The 23,353-nt window shown below is 40.1% G+C and overlaps 2 protein-coding genes across 8 annotated transcripts in view; one reads left to right on the top strand and one right to left on the bottom strand.

Moving 5' to 3' along the window:
• The window catches only part of WDR17 (WD repeat domain 17), a 65,502-nt gene extending 52,659 nt beyond the window's left edge, over positions 1–12,843 (top strand). For 4 of the 6 annotated variants that reach the window (XM_070460122.1, XM_070460118.1, XM_020910230.2 and 1 more), the window contains 8 exons: positions 3,608–3,628; positions 3,822–3,933; positions 6,789–6,930; positions 7,206–7,308; positions 8,152–8,253; positions 9,617–9,715; positions 10,025–10,208; positions 12,549–12,843. In XM_070460122.1, coding sequence (XP_070316223.1) covers positions 3,608–3,628; positions 3,822–3,933; positions 6,789–6,930; positions 7,206–7,308; positions 8,152–8,253; positions 9,617–9,715; positions 10,025–10,208; positions 12,549–12,668 — 883 coding nt within the window. In that variant the 3' untranslated portion in view covers positions 12,669–12,843. Of the gene's footprint in view, positions 1–3,607; positions 3,629–3,821; positions 3,934–6,788; positions 6,931–7,205; positions 7,309–8,151; positions 8,254–9,616; positions 9,716–10,024; positions 10,209–12,548 lie in introns of those variants that run through there. The other 2 variants (XM_070460121.1, XM_070460123.1) reach the window with 2 other exon arrangements.
• Positions 12,844–14,764: 1,921 nt separating this feature from the next.
• On the bottom strand, positions 14,765–23,339 carry SPATA4 (spermatogenesis associated 4). 2 transcript variants are annotated; one of them, XM_020910231.2, is made up of 9 exons: positions 23,094–23,339; positions 21,484–21,613; positions 20,995–21,113; positions 20,664–20,884; positions 18,443–18,559; positions 18,171–18,294; positions 16,137–16,156; positions 15,811–15,882; positions 14,765–14,979 (listed from the first exon to the last, which is right to left on the bottom strand). In XM_020910231.2, the coding sequence occupies exons 1-9, from the start codon at positions 23,309–23,311 to the stop codon at positions 14,864–14,866; spliced, it is 1,137 nt and encodes a 378-aa protein (XP_020765890.2). In that variant the 5' UTR covers positions 23,312–23,339; the 3' UTR covers positions 14,765–14,863. The 2 variants fall into 2 exon arrangements, 1 of the variants encoding a protein (XP_020765890.2); XR_002317136.2 differs by lacking the exon at positions 16,137–16,156 and having other exon boundaries at positions 14,952–14,979.
• Between the last annotated feature and the right edge of the window lie 14 nt (positions 23,340–23,353).

Below are 23,353 nucleotides of genomic sequence, written 5' to 3'. Positions count from 1 at the left end.
AATCAACTTGGGTGATGCTTTAAGACAACAGTCTCCAACCTTTTGGCACCAGGGACCAGCTTCGTGGAAGACAATTTTTCCACACACCGAAAGTGGGGAGATGGTTTTGGGATGATTGAAGCATACTACATTTATTATGCACTTTATTTATATTATTATTAATCAGCTGCACCTCAGATCATCAGGCATTAGATCCCAGAGGTTGGGGAGCTCTGCTCTTTTTTTTTTTTTCCATTTATTTTTATTAGTTGGAGGCTAATTACTTTACATCATTACAGTACTTTTTGTCATACATTGAAATGAATTAGCCATGGATTTACCCGGTCCCCCCTCCCACCTCCCTCTCCACCCCATCCCTCTGGGTCTTCCCAGTGCACCAGGCCCGAGCACTTGTCTCATGCATCCAACCTGGGCTGGTGATCTGTTTCACCCTAGATAATATACATGTTTCAATGCTGTTCTCTTGAAACATCCCACCCTCGCCTTCTCCCAGAGTCCACAAGTCTGTTCTATACATCTGAGTCTCTTTTTCTGTTTTGCATATAGGATTATCGTTACCATCTTTCTATATTCCATATATATGTGTTAGTATACTGTATTGGTCTTTATCTTTCTGGCTTACTTCGGGGAGCTCTGCTCTTAAGAGTTAAACCTGGGAATATTGGAAATAAAAGCAAAAATAAACACATGGGACCTAATTAAACTTAAAAGCTTTTCCACAACAAAGGAAACTATAAGCAAGGTGAAAAGACAGCCCTCAGATTGGGAGAAAATAATAGCAAGCGAAGCAGCAGACAAAGGATTAATCTCAAAAATATATAAGCAACTCCTGCAGCTCAATTCCAGAAAAATAAATGACCCAATCAAAAAATGGGCCAGACATTTCTCCAAAGAAGACATACTGATGGCTAACAAACACATGAAAAGATGCTCAACATCACTCATTATCAGAGAAATGCAAATCAAAACCATTACACGCCAGTCAGGATGGCTGCTATCCAAAAGTCTACAAGCAATAAATGCTGGACAGGGTATGGAGAAAAGGGAACCCTCTTTTACACTGTTGGTGGGAATGCAAACCAGTATAGCCGCTATGGAGAACAGTGTGGACATTTCTTAAAAAACTGGAAATAGAACTGCCATATGACCCAGCAATCCCACTTCTGGGCATACACACCAAGGAAACCAGATCTGAAAGAGACACGTGCACCCCAGTGTTCATCGCAGCACTGTTTATAATACCAGGACATGGAAGCAACCTAGATGCCCATCAGCAGACGAATGGATAAGGAAGCTGTGGTACATATACACTATGGAATATTACTCAGCCATTAAAAAGAATTCATTTGAATCAGTTCTAATGAGATGGATGAAACTGGAGCCCATTATACCGAGTGAAGTAAGCCAGAAAGATAAAGACCAATACAGTATACTAACACATATATATGGAATTTAGAAAGATGGTAGCGATAACCCTATATGCAAAACAGAAAAAGAGACACAGATGTACAGAACAGACTTTTGGACTCTGTGGGAGAAGGCGAGGGTGGGATGTTTCGCGAGAACAGCATCGAAACATGTATATTATCTAGGGTGAAACAGATCACCAGGCCAGGTTGGATGCATGAGACAAGTGCTCAGGCCTGGTGCACTGGGAAGACCCAGAGGGATGGGGTGGAGAGGGAGGTGGGAGGGGGGACCAGGATGGCGAACACATGTAAATCCATGGCTGATTCATGTCAATGTATGACAAAAACCACTACAATATTGTAAAGTAATTAGCCTCCAACTAATAAAAATAAATGAAAAAAAAAAAAAGAGTTAAACCTGGGAAAGACCTGGGGAGGCCGGAGCTCAGAGCAGTTCCCCCTCGTATCTCAGAGCCTGGTTCCTAGGGCGGACCATGCCTCATTGGAGATGATGCTTCATTGATGACGGAGACAGTACTGTCCCTCAACAGGGGTTTGTTGAATAAAGATGATTTTAGACTTCTGTCTTCTCTTTCCCCAAAATACTTAGAACTTTGAGAAATGTTAAATGAGCTTGCTCGAAAGGACTTCATTTCTCTGCACTGCCTGCACACACACCCCGAGTCTGAACAGTGGATGATGCAGACGCCACTGCGAACAGTACAGAGGATGATGATGGTGATGATCACAGCTAACGACACTGCTGTCCCTGCATATGCAATTCACTGGATGCTCAACAGTAGCATAAATTTACTGACTTACTGGTCTCAGTAAATTTTATGACCAAAACTAAAAGTTACATAAACTGGCTTTATAGTTTATACCCTTAGCTACTATCTTAGTGTAAAATACCAGAGACTGGGTGGCCTATAAACAAGAGAAATTTATTATTCACGGTTCTGGAGAGAGAGAAGTTCAAGATAAACTGGCAGATTTGGTGTCTGATAAGAGTGGGCTTCCTGGTTCATACCGGCTGTTTTTGCTGTGCTCACATGGAGAAAAGGGTTAGGAAACTCCCTGTGGCCTCCTTTATCAGGGCACTAACCCTTTTCCTTGGGGCTCTGCCTTCATGACACTGCAACCTCCCAAAGATTCTGCCTCCTAATAGCATCACATTGGGGGTTAGATGTCAACTTAGGACTCCTGGGGGAACACAAACGTTCAGCTGACTACAGCCACGTCAGAAAGAGAGCAGTGCTTCCCACTCTTCTTTCCTGTTGGGTCTGGGGGCTTCAGAGTGAATCGATAATCTTAGAGTTACTCTAAAATTGATGCGTATCTCACAGTGACATAAGAGCTCCCTCCCCCTGTAGAACTGAGTGGTACCCCACCGTCAGCATCAGATGCAAATGTATCTTAACACTGACCATCCCTCCTGAGGACCCCGTCCCCTACTGCCTCAGACCCAACCAGAAGTGTGAGGTCTAATTCAGACAGCTTACCCACAAAGGTAACTGACTCTATGCTAAAAGTCATCATCTCATTCAAATAAAATGTGACTACTTCTTTCTAAACACTGAAAAAGGAGCAAACCATAAATAGACAGTAAGTTTTGAAGAGGATTAGAGATCTTTCAACTGAGCATACATCCTGTGTTGCATGCATGCTTAGTTGTTCAGTTGTGTCTCTTTGCAACCCCATGGCCTGTAGCCCACCAGGTTCCTCTGTCCATGGGATTCTCCAGACTAGAGTACTGGAGTGGGCTGCCATGCGCTCCTCCAGGCGATCTTCCTGCCCCATGGACTGAATTCATGTCTCCTGTGGCTCCTGCATTGCAGGCAGTCTTTACTGCTGAACCACAGGGGATGCTTTTAATAGAAAGCAAACTTCTGTTTCTTCTTAACTCCCTACAAGAGCCCTTCCTTTATGCAGCCATAGGTATGTATACCAGAAACCAGGATCAAGTGCATACGCTGAAATACGTGGATCAGGCTTATCTCCAGGTGAAGTGTATAATCCTCAGCTATTAGTAGAGCTCCACAAATTTAAAACACAGTAATTAAGATAGCTGCATAATCTTAAGAGAATATGCTTTCATAAACCAAGAACACTTCTTGTTTGCTTTTACACTTGTGAAAGTTTGCCTTTTCTTGGCTTTCATCACATATTCATGATATTCAAATTTATTTTCTTTTTAGCTTCCCATCCGTTGGATACAGGTATTATCTAGTTTTCCTTTGTGCCCTTTGATTTCTGTAATCTACATTTAGAGGAGTTTCATAATTACGTAGGAAATCAGTACTTCATGTAAATAGGAAGGCACGGGAGACTCTTCTTCCTTTGAAAGAGTTTTAAAAATGTTGTTTCTCAGTTTTTTCCTCATTGAAGTTTCCCCTTCTGTCATGTGAATAGGAATCTGGCGGCTGACCTTCTCCTCATGACTCCGGACAGTGAACTACAGTTAGTCAGACTCTGCGCTTTCTACCCAGGGTGTACGGAAGAGAGAAACGACCTTCATGGGAAGGTATGCTGGCGATCCTCCGTGTTCCCGTTTGGAATGTCATGCTGTGATCTCGTCAGTTTTAGGTTTGGTCAGATAGAAATTCTTGCAGAGAAACAAACAGATGATCCTTTCAGGATCCTCTTATAAAGACAGCAAAAGTTATAACAGCAACATAAAGCATTGATTAAATTTCTACTGTATTTTTGGGGCTGTTCTAAATTTTCACATCTGTCAGCTATTGACTCAAGTCTCACAAAACCGTGAAAAAGCAGGGGATACTGTTCCTAATTTATAAAGAAGGTGAACTCAGAGAAGGTAGGGAACTTGCCATAATTGGTTAATGTTGAAGTGAAAACGTCAACACATGTAGCTGCCCATTGCAAGCCCTTTGCATCTTAAGGTGCCCACACCTAGAGAGTCCCATGGACAGAGAAGCCTGGCCAGGTATGGTCCATAGAGTCGCAGAGAGTGGGAAACAGCTGAAGCAACTTAGCATGCACACATGCATGCTAACTTTTAAAAAATAGTTTAGGATCTTGAAAAGAATTACTGAAGTATAATGAAATTTGCATGCTTATTCTAAAGTGCTTTTTATAAATGCTCCATTACATAATATAGGAATCTATCAAGATTACATACAAAAGTGATCAAAATATTCAGCAACAGATTGTATTAATTACGGTACATTTCTATATGTCAGTGCTACTAATCTGTTAAAAAATGATGAAGTTCTGTTTTTATTGATGGGTGGCTATAGAACATTAAAATAAATAGCAGATTATTAAACCGTGTACACACCATGTGATTTTCATTTTGAAAATCATCTGTGAACATAGTTTTATAACAGTGTTCACCTGCTCTTTTTATCATACATTCTAAAAGGGTATAATTGGACTCTTGGATCAGACTTCATTAATAACTCTTTAGAAAGACTAGTTATATGTGTAAAGGTGTTAATATCTGGAGGATTTCACAAGACTAAAAATCCATATGTGTGTGTGTGTGTGTGTGTGTGTCTGTGTATTTTTATATATATATTCAGCCATAATGCACAGCTTGGGGGATCTCAGGTCCCCAACCAGGGATTGAACCCAGGGCCACAGTAGTAAATGCCTGGAATCCACTAGGCCACCAAGCAACTCCTCTAAAAATTATATTTAAATATTAAGTTATATAGCTTTGAGAATTTTAAGATAGGGTAAGAATTGCAGGAATGATCAGCCTGCTCTTAGCACATTCTGTGTCAGAATGCAATTTCGGTTTCGGTGGGGCCCGTTCTTTAACTCCCTCTGCTCTCAGAGCATGTAGCAAAGTGAAGAAACATTTCTTCTGTCTAACCAGGCACAGTTCCTGTCACATGGTAGTTGCTCAGCAAATAACTGGCTTTCAGGGAATACATGTGGGGAGTGTCAGATGAAGTGTCACGTACACATGAGCACTTGTAATTTAGTTTGTAAAATTTTTGAGAGATTGAGGGATCTAAAATATTCCATTTGGGACTTCCCTGGTGATCCAGTGGCCAAGACTCCATGCTCCCAAAACAGGAGGCCTGGGCTTGATCCCTGGTCAGGGAACTAGATCCCACAGACCATAGCTGAGACCTGGCACAGCCAAGTAAGTCAATATTTTTTTTTTAATTCCATTTAGTTAATTTTTAAATAAAAAATATGAAACTATTGAATAAATGCATTAATAAATTAAATAAACAATCTTAGTAACTTAAAGTGAAAGTGAAGTTGCTCAGTCATGTCCCAACTCTTTGCGACCCCGTGGACTGTAGCCTACCAGGTTCCTCTGTCCATGGGATTTTCCGGGCAAGAATACTGGAGTGGATTGCCATTTCCTTCTCCAGGAGATCTTCCCGACCCACGGATTGAACCCGGGTCTCCCGCATTGTAGGCAGATGCTTTACTGTCTGAGCCACGGGGGAAGTCTTAAGGGGATATTAAAAAAAGAGAAGGGATGAGAGTGACAGATTTCCAAGGAGACGGTTGACCTTGTGGACGAACCGCATCACTTTCCATCATCACACAGATGTTTCTGCAGCAGAAGCTGCATCGCAGTGTTTGCAGAGATTAGCGAGACAGGGCGGTAAGCTATGTAGCCTCGCTTAGAAGCAAACCAGCACACTCTTAGACCTGTGCTTCAAAAACCGTGAACATATCAAAAGTTCACATAAATGGTAAACTAATCCCCACCCAGGTTTTGGAAGTAGAGCTTCCATGAAGGAGGAGTAGATTCTCAGTTTTAACAGAAAAATTATTTGAAAAGATTATTTGAAAAACCGTTGCTTTTCATTTTACAGTAATATAATTTTATAGGCTCAAATCTCCACTTCGTGGCATTTCAGAATGTCAAAGCTAAAAAAAAAAAAAGAGCTATAAAGAGCTTGTTGTTTTTTTGCCTTCCTGCTCAAAATAAAGTTGCTGTGCCTCAAGGTCAAGTGAAAGTTAGTTACTGTGTAGAGAACACATAAGCATTACCTTTTGTGTTTTCTACATTTAATATAATTTTTGACACTGGTGAGTATATTTGTTCTAAAATAACTAATTTCAGTACTCCTGCTAGATGACATTTGTGGGTACTAATCCCATTATCACAATCAGGACAATTTTCTTCCACCTTTTTTATTGGGTGTTTGTGTGTTTAAAAGTATTGACTCATTAGATAATACCATATTTTTTGTTATTAGATCTTAACGATATTAACATAAATGTATGTTCCCAGGACAGATTATTTCATTTGCATCCATTTTCAGCAACTTTAATTAGAGAAACATACCAGGTATATTGGAAATACTTAGCACTTATATTAATACTATTGCTTTTATTCCTATAAATATTAGTAGCATTGTTATCAAACCAATTCTTTTCTAGTGCAAGCTGCCCACAGTAGAAGAATGTATGCAGTTAGCTGAGACAGCCCATGCCGATGGCAGAATATTTGAAACTATAAAGTATTACTTGCTAAGTCAAGAACCTGAAAAAGCCCTTCCTGTTGGTATTGACTTCATCAAAGGTATGTATTTAGTTGGTAGTATAATTTAAAATCTACTGTTTTATTTGATATTTTCATTTGTATTGATTTTTTTTAAAGGCTTAAAAAAAAAGTACTAGCCATCCTGAATTTAATAAAGAAAGAGATTGCTGGTGGTTTGGTATCGGGACCGGACTGGGATCTAGAAAATAAAGAGGTAGTTAGCATTGACCGGAAAAGAATCAATCACACAAGTTAAAATTTGAGTGAACAAGTTTTGATCCTTTTATTTAGAGACTCTGGTTTTATTTTGCCAGAACACATCAGTAGTTCAGATTGGACTTTGGACACCATTTACCCCGTTCTTGACCTGTTGAGTTATATTCGTACTGAAAAATTGGTCTTGCATACATGTACTGAGTGAGTACTTTTTCCCCAAAATGTGTAACCAAACTTATGCAATGTTTCAAAATGGCTGTATTGTTTTTGGTGTTCAGATGAAGGAATAAGATCTCTTGGACAGATAGGTGCACATGTAGAAAAATTACATTTTGTTTTATCCTTAAGTAAAAATAGAGAGGTCACTTTGAAACCTAAGATAAATCTTACTGGCCCCATTTCCCAATACCGTGTGTGTGTGTGTGTGTGTGTGTCTGTACACAAAGATACACACAGACACACCTCGTTCAAACAGGGCTACGTCAGAGCTTTGGGGTCATTTTGGACCACATGTCCCCAGTGGTCTGTGTAGTGGTCATAGCTCTTAAAAATCCATGTATACAAAGCAGACTAGGATGGGCAAAGATGTGAAAGTGCTAGAAAGTAAAAGAATAGACACCATCCTCAAATTCAGGTATCATTTAAGGACATTATTACCCATGTAGCTGAAGGCCCGAGAACCGTGTATTTTTCTTATAAGGGCTTTAGGCTGTTTTTGTTGCGATCCCACACGGGAAAACTGGTGCAACTGCCCGTGACTCTGGCAGGAGTCGCAGGAGCAGACGGGAGAGAGAAAAACAAGAAGACAAGAGTCCAATATTATTTAAAGACTTGTATTTTAAAATACAATTTGTATTGTTCTGTACATGTCTGAATAGGAGCTAACTGATGAATAAAAACATCTTTACATTTAGAAAATTTTCTAAGCATATTTTGCTATAAATGTTACTCTTCAAAATGAGACACAAGTTCAATAACTATATAAGAGCAATGTTCTGTACCTCAGATTATAGAATTTTTAAAAATAAATACATTCTCTTTTAGAGCTCGAAATGAGTTGCTGATATTATGTGGGTACGTTGGCGCGTTACTGGCTATCAGAAGGCAATATCAAAGCATCGTTCCAGCACTGTATGAGTACACGAGGTAAAAGCAGTTTCTCTCCAAATAAGACATTAGAGAAGTAAGTGCCTGTTGTGAGACGGTTAGCGTCTTAAGTGCATTGTAGAGGCAGCAAATACATTTTGCACATATCCATTTATTTACTAAGCATATGCTTCATAATAAAGCAGCAGTAAAGTGATGCAAAAAAAGTGAAAGTGAAAGTGTTAGTCACTCAGTCATGTCCAGCTCTTTGCGACCCCATGGACTGTATCCCGCCAGGCTCCTCTGCCCACAGGATTCTCCAGGCAAGAGTACTGGAGCGGGTTGCCATTGCCTTCTCCAGGGGATCTTCCTCACCCAGGGATCAAACCTGGGTCCTCCTGCATTGCAGGCAGATTCTTTATCATCTGGGCAGATTCCATCAAGGATCTGGATTCTTCCTCTCTCTCAACTCTGACGTCCTTGGCTTCCTTCCTCCTGCCTCAGTGACCCAGAGTTACCAGCTAGCTTCTTGCCCTCTGTGTATCGTGCCCGCACTTGAAGTGGGAAGGGGAGGTGAGGGTGACCACAGGGAGACCGCAGAGGGCAGGAGCTTCTGATTCTGGAAGGAAAGTCTCCTTCGTGCTGTGCGCCTGTAGCCCACTGGCCAGGACTGTGTAATCCACTTTTAAAAGAAGATGAGAAACTGTATTTCAGCTTGCCCATCTCCACAGTAGAAAAATGCAAAGTAAAGAGGTTGGTCACTGGCAGGTACTCCCTATTTCATATTTTATATTCAGATATAACCTACCTGCCAAACTCCTGTGTTTTCAGGACAGCTTGCTGAACTCAACCATCATGCATAAAACTTTTACTCAAAAATAAAACTCAGTGCCTTCCCCACAAAACACACCATCTCCAGAGTAGGTGACTCCTAAAGGTGCGGAGAGTCCGTGGTGAAGCAGTTTCTCTGAGTTTCCTTCCTGTGGGCACGGGGTTCTGAGAGAAGCAGAGCTCTCTCCTTCCCGATTGCCCCTCTCGTCGAGGTGGAGGGCTGTGTGACTGTGGGCCTGCGCCTGGAGCTCTCGGAAGAACCTCTGATGTCAGGGCACTCCAGGAAAAATCTATGCCAGCAGCGTAGCCACAAATGGAAAGCAACTTTCAACAATATTAAGATATAAGGGAATTTCTCTGTTACTCAGCATTGCTCATCCTGTCATCCAGCATTTATTGAATACGTTTGACTTGCCAGAGAGTTATACACGCAGACCCACACACGCGCGCGTGCACACATATATTTACATATACACGTAGATACGTGAACAACAGTGGTTATATCTAAAATTGCAATTGTTTAAAATTCGTTTGCTTTCTTGCTGTCTTCATCGTGGATGTCAGATGTTAATTTCCTTCTGGCATGTTTCAGTCAGCTGTTAAAACGGCGGAGGGTGTCAGTGCCTTTAAAAATGGAACACCTTTCTGAGGAACTGGACGCATGGAGAGCTTGCACACAGATTGTCAGCCCGTGAGTGCACATAAACTCTGATATAAAAATTGAATACACAATGTGTTGCTTAATATTGTAGACAGACTTGTAAATTGTTGTCTCATTATTTTGGCAGGAGAATGAATCTTGGGTTATTTAGCACACACTCAGTAATAATTTATAACTCCTGCCTTTTTCAAGTCCTTCCTTTTACTATAAATTAACTCTAAAGTTAATTTGCCATCACTTACAAAGGACTAAATTATCATTGGGGACTGTTTTTATTCTGAGCCTTGACAATCCTGTGATTCTACAAAAATAAAAATGGAATATCTGTTGGAAATATAGATCATCAGAAGACTCTCCATATACACCTCCTTCTGATTCACAAAGACTGGTTTATGCAACTTTACTGAAGAGACTAAAGGAAGAACCACTCAGAGGAATTGTTGGACCAGATTATGTGACTGGGTCGAATCTTCCCAGTCATTCCGACATTCACATCTCTTGTCTTACGGGATTGAAAATCCAGGTACAGCCTAATGTCAAGCGTAAATTATGCATGCCCATCATTTTTATTTTTTCATTACTTTTTGAAATGAGAAAATAATCTGAATAAAAGTGTAAAGAAACCTGAGGCCCAGTGAGAAAATACTGCCTTTAATAAGCTTTTGTATTTGATATAAGTAGTTTCTCTCTCCTTAAAATAAATCCAGACATAGTCATTGTACTTTTTATTATAAAAACAATTCATATAATAAGATACACTTAGTAACAAATGGCATATACTTAGTAACAAATGTTTTAAAAGACAGATCATTTCCTTAGGGAAATTAAATAAGGGAAACACAGCAACAGTCAACACAGTTACCCATTGTTCTCTCAGTAGATTAAATGTAACTTTATAGTCTCCATTGGTATTTTCTAAACACAAAGCAATTAAAAACTGATAGATGTATAATAAATCTATATATTATGCATATTCTTACATTGACTTAGTGAACTTCTCAGTGATTAAAAATTATGGGGCTCTATCATGAGGGGTGGCTAATTCCCAAGAAATGGCCCCTCGTGTGCAATCAAAGTAACAATGCTGAATAATGCCAGGCCTGCCCGTGTGGCCCAGGGGTGCCTTCATTGCCAGAAAATAGAGAAGCTTTCATCATTCAGAGCCAGGAGCAGTTGTAGGTGTCCCCAAGAAGTAAACAAAGCTGAATCCCCATGAAGTGCTACTGGAGACCAGATGGGACCAAAAGAATGCCATCTCCCAGGCATCATCACGTGTCACCAAGTGGATTCTTGTATTTCTAATGTAACGTAGCTAATTACATCTCTAACACTAATGTGCCACATCAGTGGAGAAAGGTATTTGGGGGGGATAACTAGTCAAGATGTTTTGCTACCAATGAAAAGTCTAACTGCAGCTTGACTTGACACTGAAAATTAAGTCTTCAGAACACACCAGTATATTCCAAACCACAGACAGGACGCCAAGTAGCATATGTGCTTACTATCCACTTATGTTCAGAGATTAAGAACAGAAGCAGTAAATTCAGTAATTTATAATTAATAGCAAAACCCATTTTGCAGCTTCTCGACTGTATCCTCAGTGCCACTAACTGCCCTGCATGTACCACTTTCTAGTGCTTGACAGACTTCCTATTTCTTCCTCCTCTTCAGGGCTTTTTCTCCTTCTGAGACAATCTACTCCCTAGGCTGTCTAACCTCTCTGCACCCAAACCCACCTTAAGCAAGGATCTACTAATTATCTGACATACACTCAGGCACAAATGACCGATTCAGGGGGAGTTCTGCCCCCGTGGGATATTCTGTTCCTGCAGAAAATTAATGTGTCTTGGTTAAATCTGAAATTTCAAGTACCCTGTGAATAGGAAACTGTCTACTGCATATAAATGGATTTTTGAATATCTGAAAATAATTTGCTAACAACAAGGTCTTATGATTTGAAGTGTTAGTGGCTCAGTCATGTCTGACTCTTTGCAACCCCATAGACTGTAGCCTACCAGGCTCATCTGTCCATGGAATTCAGCAGGCAAAGAATACTGGCGTGGGTTGCCATTCCCGTTTTCCAGACTTCCCAACCAAGGGGTCGAACACAGGTGTCCCTCATTGCAGGCAGCTTCTTTACCATCTGAGCTGCCAGGGAAGCCCCTAATCATTTGAAATCAGGATCCAAAGCCTGATAACTTTAACATAATGAAGAAATTTAAGTTTTTATTGCACATTTGTGTTTCTGAAATCATGCTTTTTCTTCTAGGAGCTGGGAGGAGATACAGATTGAAAGGTTTTTTTGGATTTAGTTCTTCAGAACTACCCTTGATATACAAAATAGCTGATGTAACTAAATTATAGATAGGCTTATAAATCACAGAATTGATATGACTCTATATTATATATACATGTATATAGCAGTGTATTTTTCATCTTCTGGAGAGCAAGTTGAGTTTCTGGTTTAAATAATTTACCCAGCTGTATTAATGTAGGCTGTTATGATGAAAAGGGTGAAGTATATTTAAGTCTATTATTAGGCATGTATGCATTTATAAATGTTAACTTTGTAATAATTAATAGATTAACAGTATCTATTGTCATTGACAGCACTGTTGTAATTAAAGAATTCAGATGATAAAGCCAAATTACATTTTGAAAGACATCAGGGCATTTAAAAATGTTTCTCTATTTGGTAGCAATTCAAAAAATCTAGTTATTTCTCCAATTTTTAAATTTCCTATCAGCATTGCCTAAATATCACCAGTGATTTTTTGATGACAGTGATTCTGTGTCTGGAAGTTTAAAAACATACTGCAAATTCATAGTCTCATCCTCTCTTCCTGTAACTCCCACTGTGCAGGGTCCTGTATTTTTCCTTGAAGATGGGAAATCCACCATCTCCTTGAATGACGCTCTCATGTGGGCAAAGGTGAACCCATTCTCACCTCTGGGGACTGGAATACGACTCAACCCATTTTGATGGAAGGTTTTTCTCAATGCTTAATTGTTTTTTTTAAGACCTTTCGTGAGTTACTGTTACCTTAACCTCTGTTATCCAAAAGCCAGAGGTCTGGAGGAGGAGAGGGGCGTGGAGGGCTCACAGTTGATTTTAATCATTAACTTCAACAAATAAAATATTTATATAATTTCAAGGAAAAATAGGTGTCTGTCTCCTTTATAAAATATAATAGCCATATTTGGGAGGAAGGTAATATTCAAATTATAAAGGACTGACGAATATAAAAGAGCATAGAAACTTTTCCCGGAGCATAAAAGGTACGAACTATTCTAGTGTTAAAACACTGAAAGGTATAAAATAGTGCAACACCTATAAATAGTGCTTGACGTACAGTAGATACCTAATGAATATTTGAATGACTGAATATCTCCCAAGTGTTGAAATGTAAGGTACATACAGCTGATCTTCAAGTTAACTAGCACTGATATTGTCCTTTACAAAATGCATGGTAAACCACTAGTTTTAGTTCATATTTAATCAAAGTTTTCAGTTATAAATTTAATATACATCAATAAATGGGTATGCAGTCAAAATACTTTTGAGTTTTATTTTTTTAAAAAGAAAACATTCCCAGGTTTTGTACCTGAAACTTAAATGTCCAATTACAAAAGGAATGAGTTATATAAGCATGAAAAAAATTGAGGGGTAAAAAACGAAGTGAAATATATGTGAAAAGTTACTTGATAATTGACTCTTTTAAAAGATAAATACCAATTTTGATAATTTAATATTCACAATCTCTAGTCATTTTATATTAACTATAATTATAATAAACATGATTTATTGGAAGTTAGACTATGAATGCTTTTGCAGGAGATTGAACACAGAATCAAGAGAAGAAACTTACTGTTTACCCACATCTAATTCTTTGCATGTTTCTCCAGCTGAGTTTCAGGAGACTTGTTTCTAAAAAGTCTTTCCTAAGGGACTACATTTTATGGTTTAAAAGATTATTCTCAATATTTTCTAAACTCATTCCCAAGAAGTCATCTATTTTATCAGGACTCTTTAAATTTCTTTTACTAAATATTATCTGTTCAGAAAGATAAAGTTAACCAAGAAAGTCTCTGGATGTTGAAATTCTCATGAAACTGTCTAAGCCTTCAAAAATGCAGAAAAACGAATAGAGTTTTGTTGGAAATTGACAAACATATCATGAGATTCAGCCTTAGTAATACTCATCTTGGCAGTCAAATGACACTGTTAATGAGATAGCATAAAAACATGAATAATTCCACTTAATGAAAATTTTCCAAATAATGAATTTAAGATTACCAAGAATATAGGAAGTATAATTAGAATATCGAACTGCTTTTGTTTCCCTTTGATAAAAATATGGGGCTTGGAAGCAAGCAGGAAGGATTTTTCAATCAAACTAAATGGTTTGCTAAACACCAGAATGAGGTTCCAAGTGAAGCATGATTTTCCTTCCAGTATCAACAGGAAAGATACATATTTTTAAAGAATCGCTTAAGTAAAGCTATTTCTAGAGGTGGGCAAGATTTTCAACGGACTAATGTGTAACAATACTATTCGGAAAAAATTTTATTGATCATGACATGTAAATAAATGATATTAGGCAAACTAGTAGTGTAACTCTTTGCTAGTGAGGAAAACATATTACAAAGTAGATTCACATTACCTACAAAAGTTATGAGAGAATTCTTACTCATCAGGGTGAATTATATTTAACTGCACCTTTAAACTTATTTTTGCTCATTCTGGACGAATGAAGGGGCTTCCCAGGTGGCTTCTTGGTAAAGAATCTTCCTGCCATTGCAGGAGCGCAGGAGCTGCAGGTTTAATCGCTGGATCGGGAAGATTCCCTGGAGAAGGAAATGGCAACCCACTCCAGTATTCTTGCCTGGAGAATCCTGTGGACAGAGGAGCCAGGCAGGCTACGGTCCGTGGGGTTGCAAAGAGTCAGACATGGCTGAGGGACTAAGCATAAACATGCATACTAATAAACCGATTTTGTGTTTTCAACAGTACCAGGCAGGCACAGGTGTTGAATAAATGGTTGTTGAATTTTTAAAAAATATGTTCTTCAGCCCAACTATGGATAAGACACACTTTAATATTGAAATATATCCAAGTGTAGATGATTGTATCCTATTAGGGTTGCAAGATGTGGTAACATCACTTCTTCAAAGCCATTAGACAGGTGCTTCTTCGGGTTCCTTTTCCACATTTCTGGGAGGCTTCATACCGTCAAAAGAATGTTTTCCGGTTTGCTTCACTTCAGTTTCTTTAGGTGGATTGACACTATTACCTGTATTTGGTGGGATATTTAAATAAAATTAAGATCCACTGTGGTTATTAAATATGTACACAACCATCAATGTTTCTAATGTACCAACCATACAGAGAATAATTAGCAAGAGGCTGGGCACAAGTTAGTAAAATCTCAACTACAGAGAACATTTACAGCATGCATTATAGTAGTTGGAAATACAAAACCGGAATTCCAGTGCCTCTAGAAGTCATCTGCAGAGCCTAAAAATACCCAGGGCTTATTGGGTGCATCTGATACTGAATATGACTACTATTTTTAAGTGTTGCTTCAGAAAGCAGGTGAGGCAACAGTGATTTTAATAGTGCTTAGATTTGCAAACACAGAAATTCAGAATTAGGTTTCTAGAATTCTGTGCTGAGGCATCCAAGCTGGCCACTCAGACTCTTCAGCTGATTTGGTTCAAATAGGATGGGCCAGAGATAACTGAGAGACCTGCATTTTCTTGGCCCATTGTTGTGGTTGATGCTAGATTTAGGTAAACAAAAAGACTTAAGTGTTAAAAAAAAAAAAGTAACCTTTCTTATAACTAATTTTTACCACCCCCATCAATATATTAAGAGAAACTTTTCAGATGAACAGCTTGTGATTTCAGTACCAATCAGTGCCAAGTGCGATCTTAGGTGGTAAAATAGGGTTAAATTCCTTCGTCGAGGGTTGGTGCCTCTCCTGTTAACTTTCAAGTTCTGTTAGCTTACCCAAGGTAACCACTCTGCTCTTATCAGAAACGACTGAAACGACACCCAACTCACAGATGTGGGGGTAAGTGATATAAAGCCCAGGAAAAGGAGCGCTCATCCATATAATTACCAAAGTCAGGTCCACACCATTTATTAATTCCTGTTGTGCATCGGTTGAGAGAGTCCAACGATCTACAGTAGGCTGGAGAGAAGGGAAAAGATAAAAGCCCGTGTCTTGGCACCCTGCTCTGCCCGGCCCCGTGAGGGCGCCCGTCGGCCATTTTGAAAAGGAGAAGACAAGGCCGCGGAAATGAGGGACTCAGGACCGAGAGCGCAAGATGGGGGACGAGTTATTTACAGCAGTTTGTCCTTATTAAACACGGAAAAGCAAGAGGCCACGCTACTAGGAGTCCCGATCTGAAGTAACGATAGCATTCAGTTGTAAGAAAAACTCACCTGTAAGTCTTGAAACTTTCCTGAAAAGACAACAGAAATGAAGAATACTCTTTAGCAACTCAGCTATCAGTAGGCAACTTCTTTTGTTTGTTTTTAAAGCGTGGCACCTGACATCTGTTTGTTATACAGGCAGAAAGCCTTGCTTTGGCTCACTCCCACTGCTGCTTTCATCCCCAGTCAGGTCCTTTGAGCCCCATTACAGGGACGGAGGCAGGCAGGTGAAGAGAGAACCCACTGCAGTCTCCTCCCTGCCCACCACAGCCCTCCCTCCCCACGCCAGCCCGCGGGGTTCCAGCGCCCACCCTGCTGGAGCGTTTGCTGCAAACATCCCTGATGGAAGGAGACTGATGCCGGCTGAAGGGGAGGACGTGTTCTCAGAACCTAAAGGTGAAACTATGAACTGCTCTTCTTTCCCTCATAGAAGCATTGGAATTCACTTCTGTTAGATTCCATGGTGATGTATTTTGAGGCACTGGCTGGCCTAAGGTCTCAATGTCAAAAAGTGTGCTCTGGGCAACAGTTGTTCTACCAAGTCATAACTGTTAGTTGCTCTGTGGCTGCTGCCAGTAAGTCACTTCAGTCGTGTCCGACTCTGTGCGACCCCATGGACAGCAGCCCACCAGGCTCCTCTGTCCCTGGGATTCTCCAGGCAAGAACACTGGAGTGGGTTGCCATTTCCTTCTCCAGTGCATGAAAGTGAAAGTGAAGTTGCTCAGTCGTGCCCAACTCTTTGTGACCCCATGGACCGCAGCCCACCAGGCTCCTCTGTCCATGAGATTTTCCAGGCAAGGATACTGGAATAGGGTGCCATTTCCTTCTCCAGGGGATCTTCCCCACCCAGGGATCAAACCCAGGTCTCCTGCACTGCAGGCAGATTCTTTACTGACTGAGCTGTCAAGCCATAGCAAAACAAAACTAAGTGATGCGTGATCAAATTGTTGTTGTTAAGTTGCTAAGTCATGTCCAACTCCCTTGTGACACCACAGACTGTAGCCCACCAGGCTCCTCTGTCCATGGGATTCTCCCAGCAAGAATGCTGGAGTGGGTTGCCATTTCCTTCTCCAGGGGATCTTGCGGACTCAGGGATGGAACCCATGTCTCCTGCATTGCAGGCAGATTCTTTAGTGCTGAGCCACCAGGGAAGCCCCATGTGATCGGATAAGAGTTTGAAAAACACTTCATTCTATATAGTTTTCCCTTTTTATATTCATAATGCATATTAGCATATGAAAGGTTCTGAGAAGTCATTTTAAAAAAGAAAAAAAAAAATCAGTTGACACTGCTTTCCCAGAGCTAATAAGTAAAGAACTTCCACCCCATCTTGCCCAAGAAATCCCTCTTCACACTTTAGGCAGCCTGCTCTGTAAAGAGTCCAGGGATAGTTTCCATCAAGGGCATGACAATATTATATTTCAAGCTTTGAGTAGGGTTTTCAGATAAAAATGGGACACTGTTAAATTTGAATTTCTGATACATAGTGAATATTTTTTTAGCAAAAGTATGTCCTCAACATGTCTTAAAGAGTATTGGTTGTATTGCCCTCATCTTTTTATTTGCTAAGTCTGGGATCCTACATTGTGAGTCAGTCTCTGTGGCCAGTACCAGGCCTGCTGCTCTAGATGAGAAGCAGCTACAGACAAGGCACAAAGGCACAGGCATGGCTGTGTCCCAGCACAGCTTTCCTTATCAACATGGAAACTGGAATTCCATCGCATTTTCATGTGTCAGGAGATACCGATTTTCTTTTGATATGTGTCCAACCATTTGAAGATGTCAAAGCCATTCTTCATTTGCAAGCTATACAAAATTGTCAGGCAGAGACTGACATTAGCCTGTGGTTTGGCTACAGTTTGCTGTGGTTTACAGTGCTTTCTGAATTCACAGGATTTAAACTTGTGGCTTTTTGTAGAACAAGTGATTGGAAAGTCTAGGTGTGCAGGTTGTCTGCGTCTGCCTTAGGATTGATTCATTATCCAGCTGCTAGAGAACTAAGTTTTGAGCTCTGCCACTGCGCTTCCCCTGTTTCAGACTCACTTTTTAAAGCAGAAATCAGGACTGGGATGGGTCGTATGGAAGAAGGTTGGGGGGGCACCCTGGCTTGGGGGTTTCCCCTGTTTTGACTGGTTCTTAGCCCTCGACGCGCTCATGCTTGCACCACCTACAGAAAAACACGGCACATCAACCTCCTGCGCAGTTCTAGACTGAATGCCTAGACCAATATTTCTACTATTTTAAAAAATTTAAATAAGCAAAATAAAACATAAATTTTAACAGGTTAAAAAAAAAAAACCTTCCAAAAAACTTACAAGACACAGGAGTGGCTCTTTCCTTTGAAATGACCAAATTGCTTTTGTTCCCAGAGGCTTTGGCAGGACGGTGATCGAGAGTAGATTCTCCCACTGTTGGTTTGACTGCAAACCATTCTATAAAATACAAACAAAACATTTTTTCTTAAAAATTCATTGTCAAAATACAACACTACAATTTTCATTTACGCAGATTATTTAGACATCAGGTATTCCCTGGTAGCTCAAACGGTAAAGAGTCTGCCTGCAATACGGGAGACCCAGTTTCGATCCCTGGGTCAGGAAGATCCCCTGGAGAAGGAAATGGCCACCCACCCCAGTATTCTTGCCTGGAGAATTCCATGGACAGAGGAACCTGGCAGGCTACAGTCCACGGGGTCACAGAGAGTCAGACACGACTGAGTGACTTCACTTTCACTTTTGTATCATATTCCTGAGTGGTGTGAATACATAGGTTAATAGCCTTCTCCACCATGGTTCACATCTCTGATGCACAGAATAGTTGCTTCAAAAAAGTTACTTTAAAGACACTATCCCTGTGTTCCTATTAGTCTTTTGATAAGCTTTTATTCAATAATAATATATGTACAGAAAAATGAACAAATCGTATTGTTACAGTTTGATGAATTTTCGGAGTGAATACATAGCTGGGTTGCCATCACCTTAGTACAGAAACAGTATAGAAACAGTATAGTACCAGCACCCCCAAACCCCCTCATGTCTCTCTGTTGTTGTTTAGTCACTAAGTCATGTCTGACCCTTTGTGACCCCATGGACTATAACCTGCCAGGCTCCTCCGTCCATGGGATTTCTTAGGCAAGAATACTGGAGTGGGTGGCCATTTACTTCTCCAGGGGATCTTCCTGACCCAGGGATTGAACCCTGTTGGCAGGCGGATTCTTTACCATTGAGCCACCAGGGAAGCTCCAGAACTCTAAAAAGAAAACTGTCTTGACATCTATCATCATAGGTTAGCTTTACATGTTTTTATATTTCATATAGATAAAATCATACAGTATCTTTCATTTTGCAGTTATTTTTATACTGTAAAAATGGTGACAAAATTATTTTCCATGTTTCTGTGTTTCTTACTAATTCTATCAACTGCGGCACTTGGGCATCAGTTTCACTGTGCTTCTTAAAGACCACTTACTCCTCTGAGCTCACCCTCACGGAGGCTAGAAGATATGTCTGAGGTCATTTCTACTCATCAGCTGTGCCCCGTGTGCGCTAAATACCACTCTGGACAGTCATATTGCACAGAACTGTTACAATCACTTTGGCTGCTTAAAATCAGCAGTCTCAAAAATCAACACTGATGATAAAAGAATTCTGTTCAATAATCTGAAGGGTTGAGGTGTCCATGGCTAAAGAGAAATTGTGTCCCAAAGCAAACAGGGATGCAGGTCAGCTTAGACCTAAAATGGACTTTTAAATTGAAGATTAAATGGAATGGATGTGTTTTGTTTCAGAAATTCCTACCAGAACCAATAAGTAGAAGTAATAGTAAGACAGATTAAATGTAAGCAAACATTAGGGACAAAAAATGGTGCTTGATTTTGTGGTGTTAAAAAAATAACTTGACAAAACTAAAATGCTGAACAACAAAAAAACTTAAGTAGGGGGACTTCCCTGGTAGTCCAGTGGTTAAGAATCTGCCCTTCTATTACAGGGAGCACGGATTCAACCCCTGGTGGAGGAATTAAGATCTTGCATGTCTGTGCAGTGTGGCCAAAAATAAATAAATAAATAAAAATAAAAGGGAGAAATAGCATCAACTTTTTAAAAAAGAGAACTTAAGTGGGACAGGGGGCTGGCAGGGAGTGGGTAGTGTTCTAAGGTCCTTACAGTTTGAGGAAGAGAATAAATATATTACACTTAGACTAAGATACATATGCATGTTAAAATTTCTATGGTAGCACTAGAAAGAGTATAAATTTGTAATTTTCCAAATTAGTAGCGGGGTCTTTGGAAAAAAAGTTCAGTCCTAAAGAAGGAAAAAAAATAGGTAAGACGAAAAACAGGAATAGAAAATGTTAAAAGCACAAAATGATATGATAGATATGAATGCATATATGACTGAATTAATAAAAGTTGCAGCAGATGAAATTACAACAATCCATGAATCGGGGACAGTGGCAGGCTTTTCTTTCACTTGTGCTCAAGTAGAGCCTCGTTAAGCTTGGAAGAACCCAGTTGACTACTTCCAAGGAAAACTTACTTGGGTTCAGTTTTCTGCTCAATTTCCTTTGCAACATTTGTAAAAGGAAGAGGAACTCTACTTTAAGTTCATTGTTAAGTTTGTTGGGATTGCCTATTAGCTCTGATAGCCTAATGTTATCTTTAATAGACTTTGAAGCTGTCGACCTAGGGACCAGGGGCAACTGCATCTGGTAACTGTAGTCTGTGAAATTCACGAGGTCATCCTGGATACTTTTAATCCTGGAAAAATAAAATAAAATATTGTTGACAAATGCCATTTTGGTAATAAGATTTATATTATCAAAAGTTTAATATTAAATTATATTACTAGAAAATTCCAGATAACTCACTCTCGATGTGTTAACAAGGTGTACACCTCCTGTATCAGTATTTCAGGTACTCCAGCTTTACAGTGAATTGTTCCATGGATTAGTTCTTTAGGTAATTTAAGTTTTTTTCTTGCCAGGAACTTTAATAGTGGAAAGAGAATACTTTCATCATAAGAAGTTCTAAAAAAGTCTCCAATTACTGTGAATTCACTTTAGTCTCCCTTTAATCCTCAACTAATAGTTTGAGGTTTAATGTGATAATTATTAAAAGATATTATTACTTAGCAAGAAAATCAACTATTATATCCCACTCCCAATTTGAAATGAGTATGCCAAGTTTTATAGGTGACTCGACATAAACCTTAGTAACCTTCTCTTCAATACAAGGAAACAAGCTGCTAACCCAGCACATGGCCACACACGCATATAAAGAGAAATCCAAGATCTCAGGAATTCACCTCTTCAAACAAACTTCTTAACAGTTAAAAGTGTCAGTGATTGCGAATTTACCTTTTCCAACTGTGCCCAGTTATCCAACTTGACTTTTAAAGAAGTTCCATTTTCAAAGGATGACAATTTAAGGTCCCAGGGGTAATATGTAGTGAATATTTCTGCTATCAGGAAGCCATTTGAAAAATCCCTGTTCCATAGTGATAAGGAAATGAAATAAAGTGCAGTTACTTATACAATTTGTATTTATAGTTAATTAGCACCACTTAAATATTCTATACTGACAGCAGCTAACTTATGGAGCTTTCTTGGATCACTGATCTAAGGAAGCCTGCTATGGAATAGCATTTGGGTAAGACTAGGCGCACCAAAGCCCGTGGCATTCCTTTTATGAAGCCAAAACCATTATTTTATATTGAACATGCATTTTAACAAGATCCCCATGTGATCCCTGTATCCACTGAAAAGTTCAGGCATCTTTCTTAAGGAAAACTGAAATTAATAAGCCAGAGTCATTGCCTACAAAGTCATTATTTTTCTGGAATTTAGTTTGCATTCCCAGAAAAAATATTAACTGCCAGTTATGTTGAGCAAGTGAAATTAAAAGATGCTTGCTTCTTGAAAGAAAAGCTGTGACAAACCTAGACAGCATTCTTTGTTAAAAAGCAGAGACCTCATTGTGACAAAGGTCTGTAGAGTCAAAGCTGTATTTTTTCCAGTAGTCATGTACAGCTGTGAGAGCTGGACCATAAACAAGGCTCAGCACCAAAATAATTGATGCTTCGAACTGTGGTGCTCGAGAGGACTGTTAGTCCCTTGGACTGCAAGGAGATCAAACCAGTCTATCCTAAAGAAAATCAACTCTGAATACTCATTGGAAGGAATGATGCTGAAGACGAAGCTCCACTTCTTTGGTCATCTGATGCAAAGAGCCAACTCATTGGAAAAGACCTTGATGTTGGCAAAGATTAAGGGCAAGAGGAGAAGGGGACAAAGGAGGATGAGATCATTGGATAACATAACCAATTCAGTGGACATGAGTTTGAGCAAACTCCAGGAGCTGGAGGACAGGGAAGCCTGGAATGCTCCACTCCATGGGGTAGCAAACAGTCAGACATGAGTTAGCGACTGAACAACAGCAGTGTTCAGAGAGGCTGCAGTTAGACAGCAACTTTTTTCAGTCCCTGACAACTCTCAAACTAGATGCAAGATCTAAAAGAAAGTAAACTGATCCTCACTAATATAAATCTCCAATGTCCCTGAAGAAAGAGCCTGGACTTTTTTTTTTTTTTGAGTTACCAAAGTATTTTCTATTGGCTTAAGTCTAAGTAATGACTGATTGACTGAAATGCTCCATCCTGTTTTTTTAGGTCATCTCCCTAAGAGAGCAAGGTGTGTGTGAGTGTGTGTGTATTTGTGTGTGTGTGTGTGTGTGTATGTGAGTGTGTGTATATGAATGTGTGAGTGTGTGTGTGAGTGTGTGTGTATATGAATGTATGTGTGAGTGAGAGAGAGTGTGTGTGTGTGTGTGTGTGTGTGTGTGTGTGTGTGTGTGGTGAGTGGGCGGGGGCGGGGGCAGTCCCTGGAAAGAGCCCCTGAACGGATCTCCAGGCTGCTCTGCTGGGCCCTCAGCGCCCGCTAGGCGTCCGGGGGCCGGACCTCTTCAGCACCTGCTGATGTTCCTGGGGAAGAAGGTGAGATCGAGGCCCTGGAGCCAGCGCAGAACCGACCGAGACAGGCGGGAGCTCTTCGGTGGATGAGGATAGACCAGACACTTCTTAGGCTTCCCTCCATTGGGAGCTGCTTGACAGGGCAAAATTGACCGTGACTTGCAGCGGGCTGCCGCCGGCTGTGTCAAAAGCCCTTCTCCAGGGCCGGCGGCAGCCATGGCGCCGTCTGGGTTGGGTTTCTATGGCAGCACCGGTGGGGG

The sequence above is a fragment of the Odocoileus virginianus genome, chromosome 32, assembly GCF_023699985.2.
Source record: "Odocoileus virginianus isolate 20LAN1187 ecotype Illinois chromosome 32, Ovbor_1.2, whole genome shotgun sequence".
NCBI classification, from domain to species: Eukaryota; Metazoa; Chordata; class Mammalia; order Artiodactyla; family Cervidae; genus Odocoileus; species Odocoileus virginianus.
The sequence above is the reverse complement of the archived record's forward strand: the minus strand, read 5'-3'. Positions and strand labels throughout refer to the sequence as shown.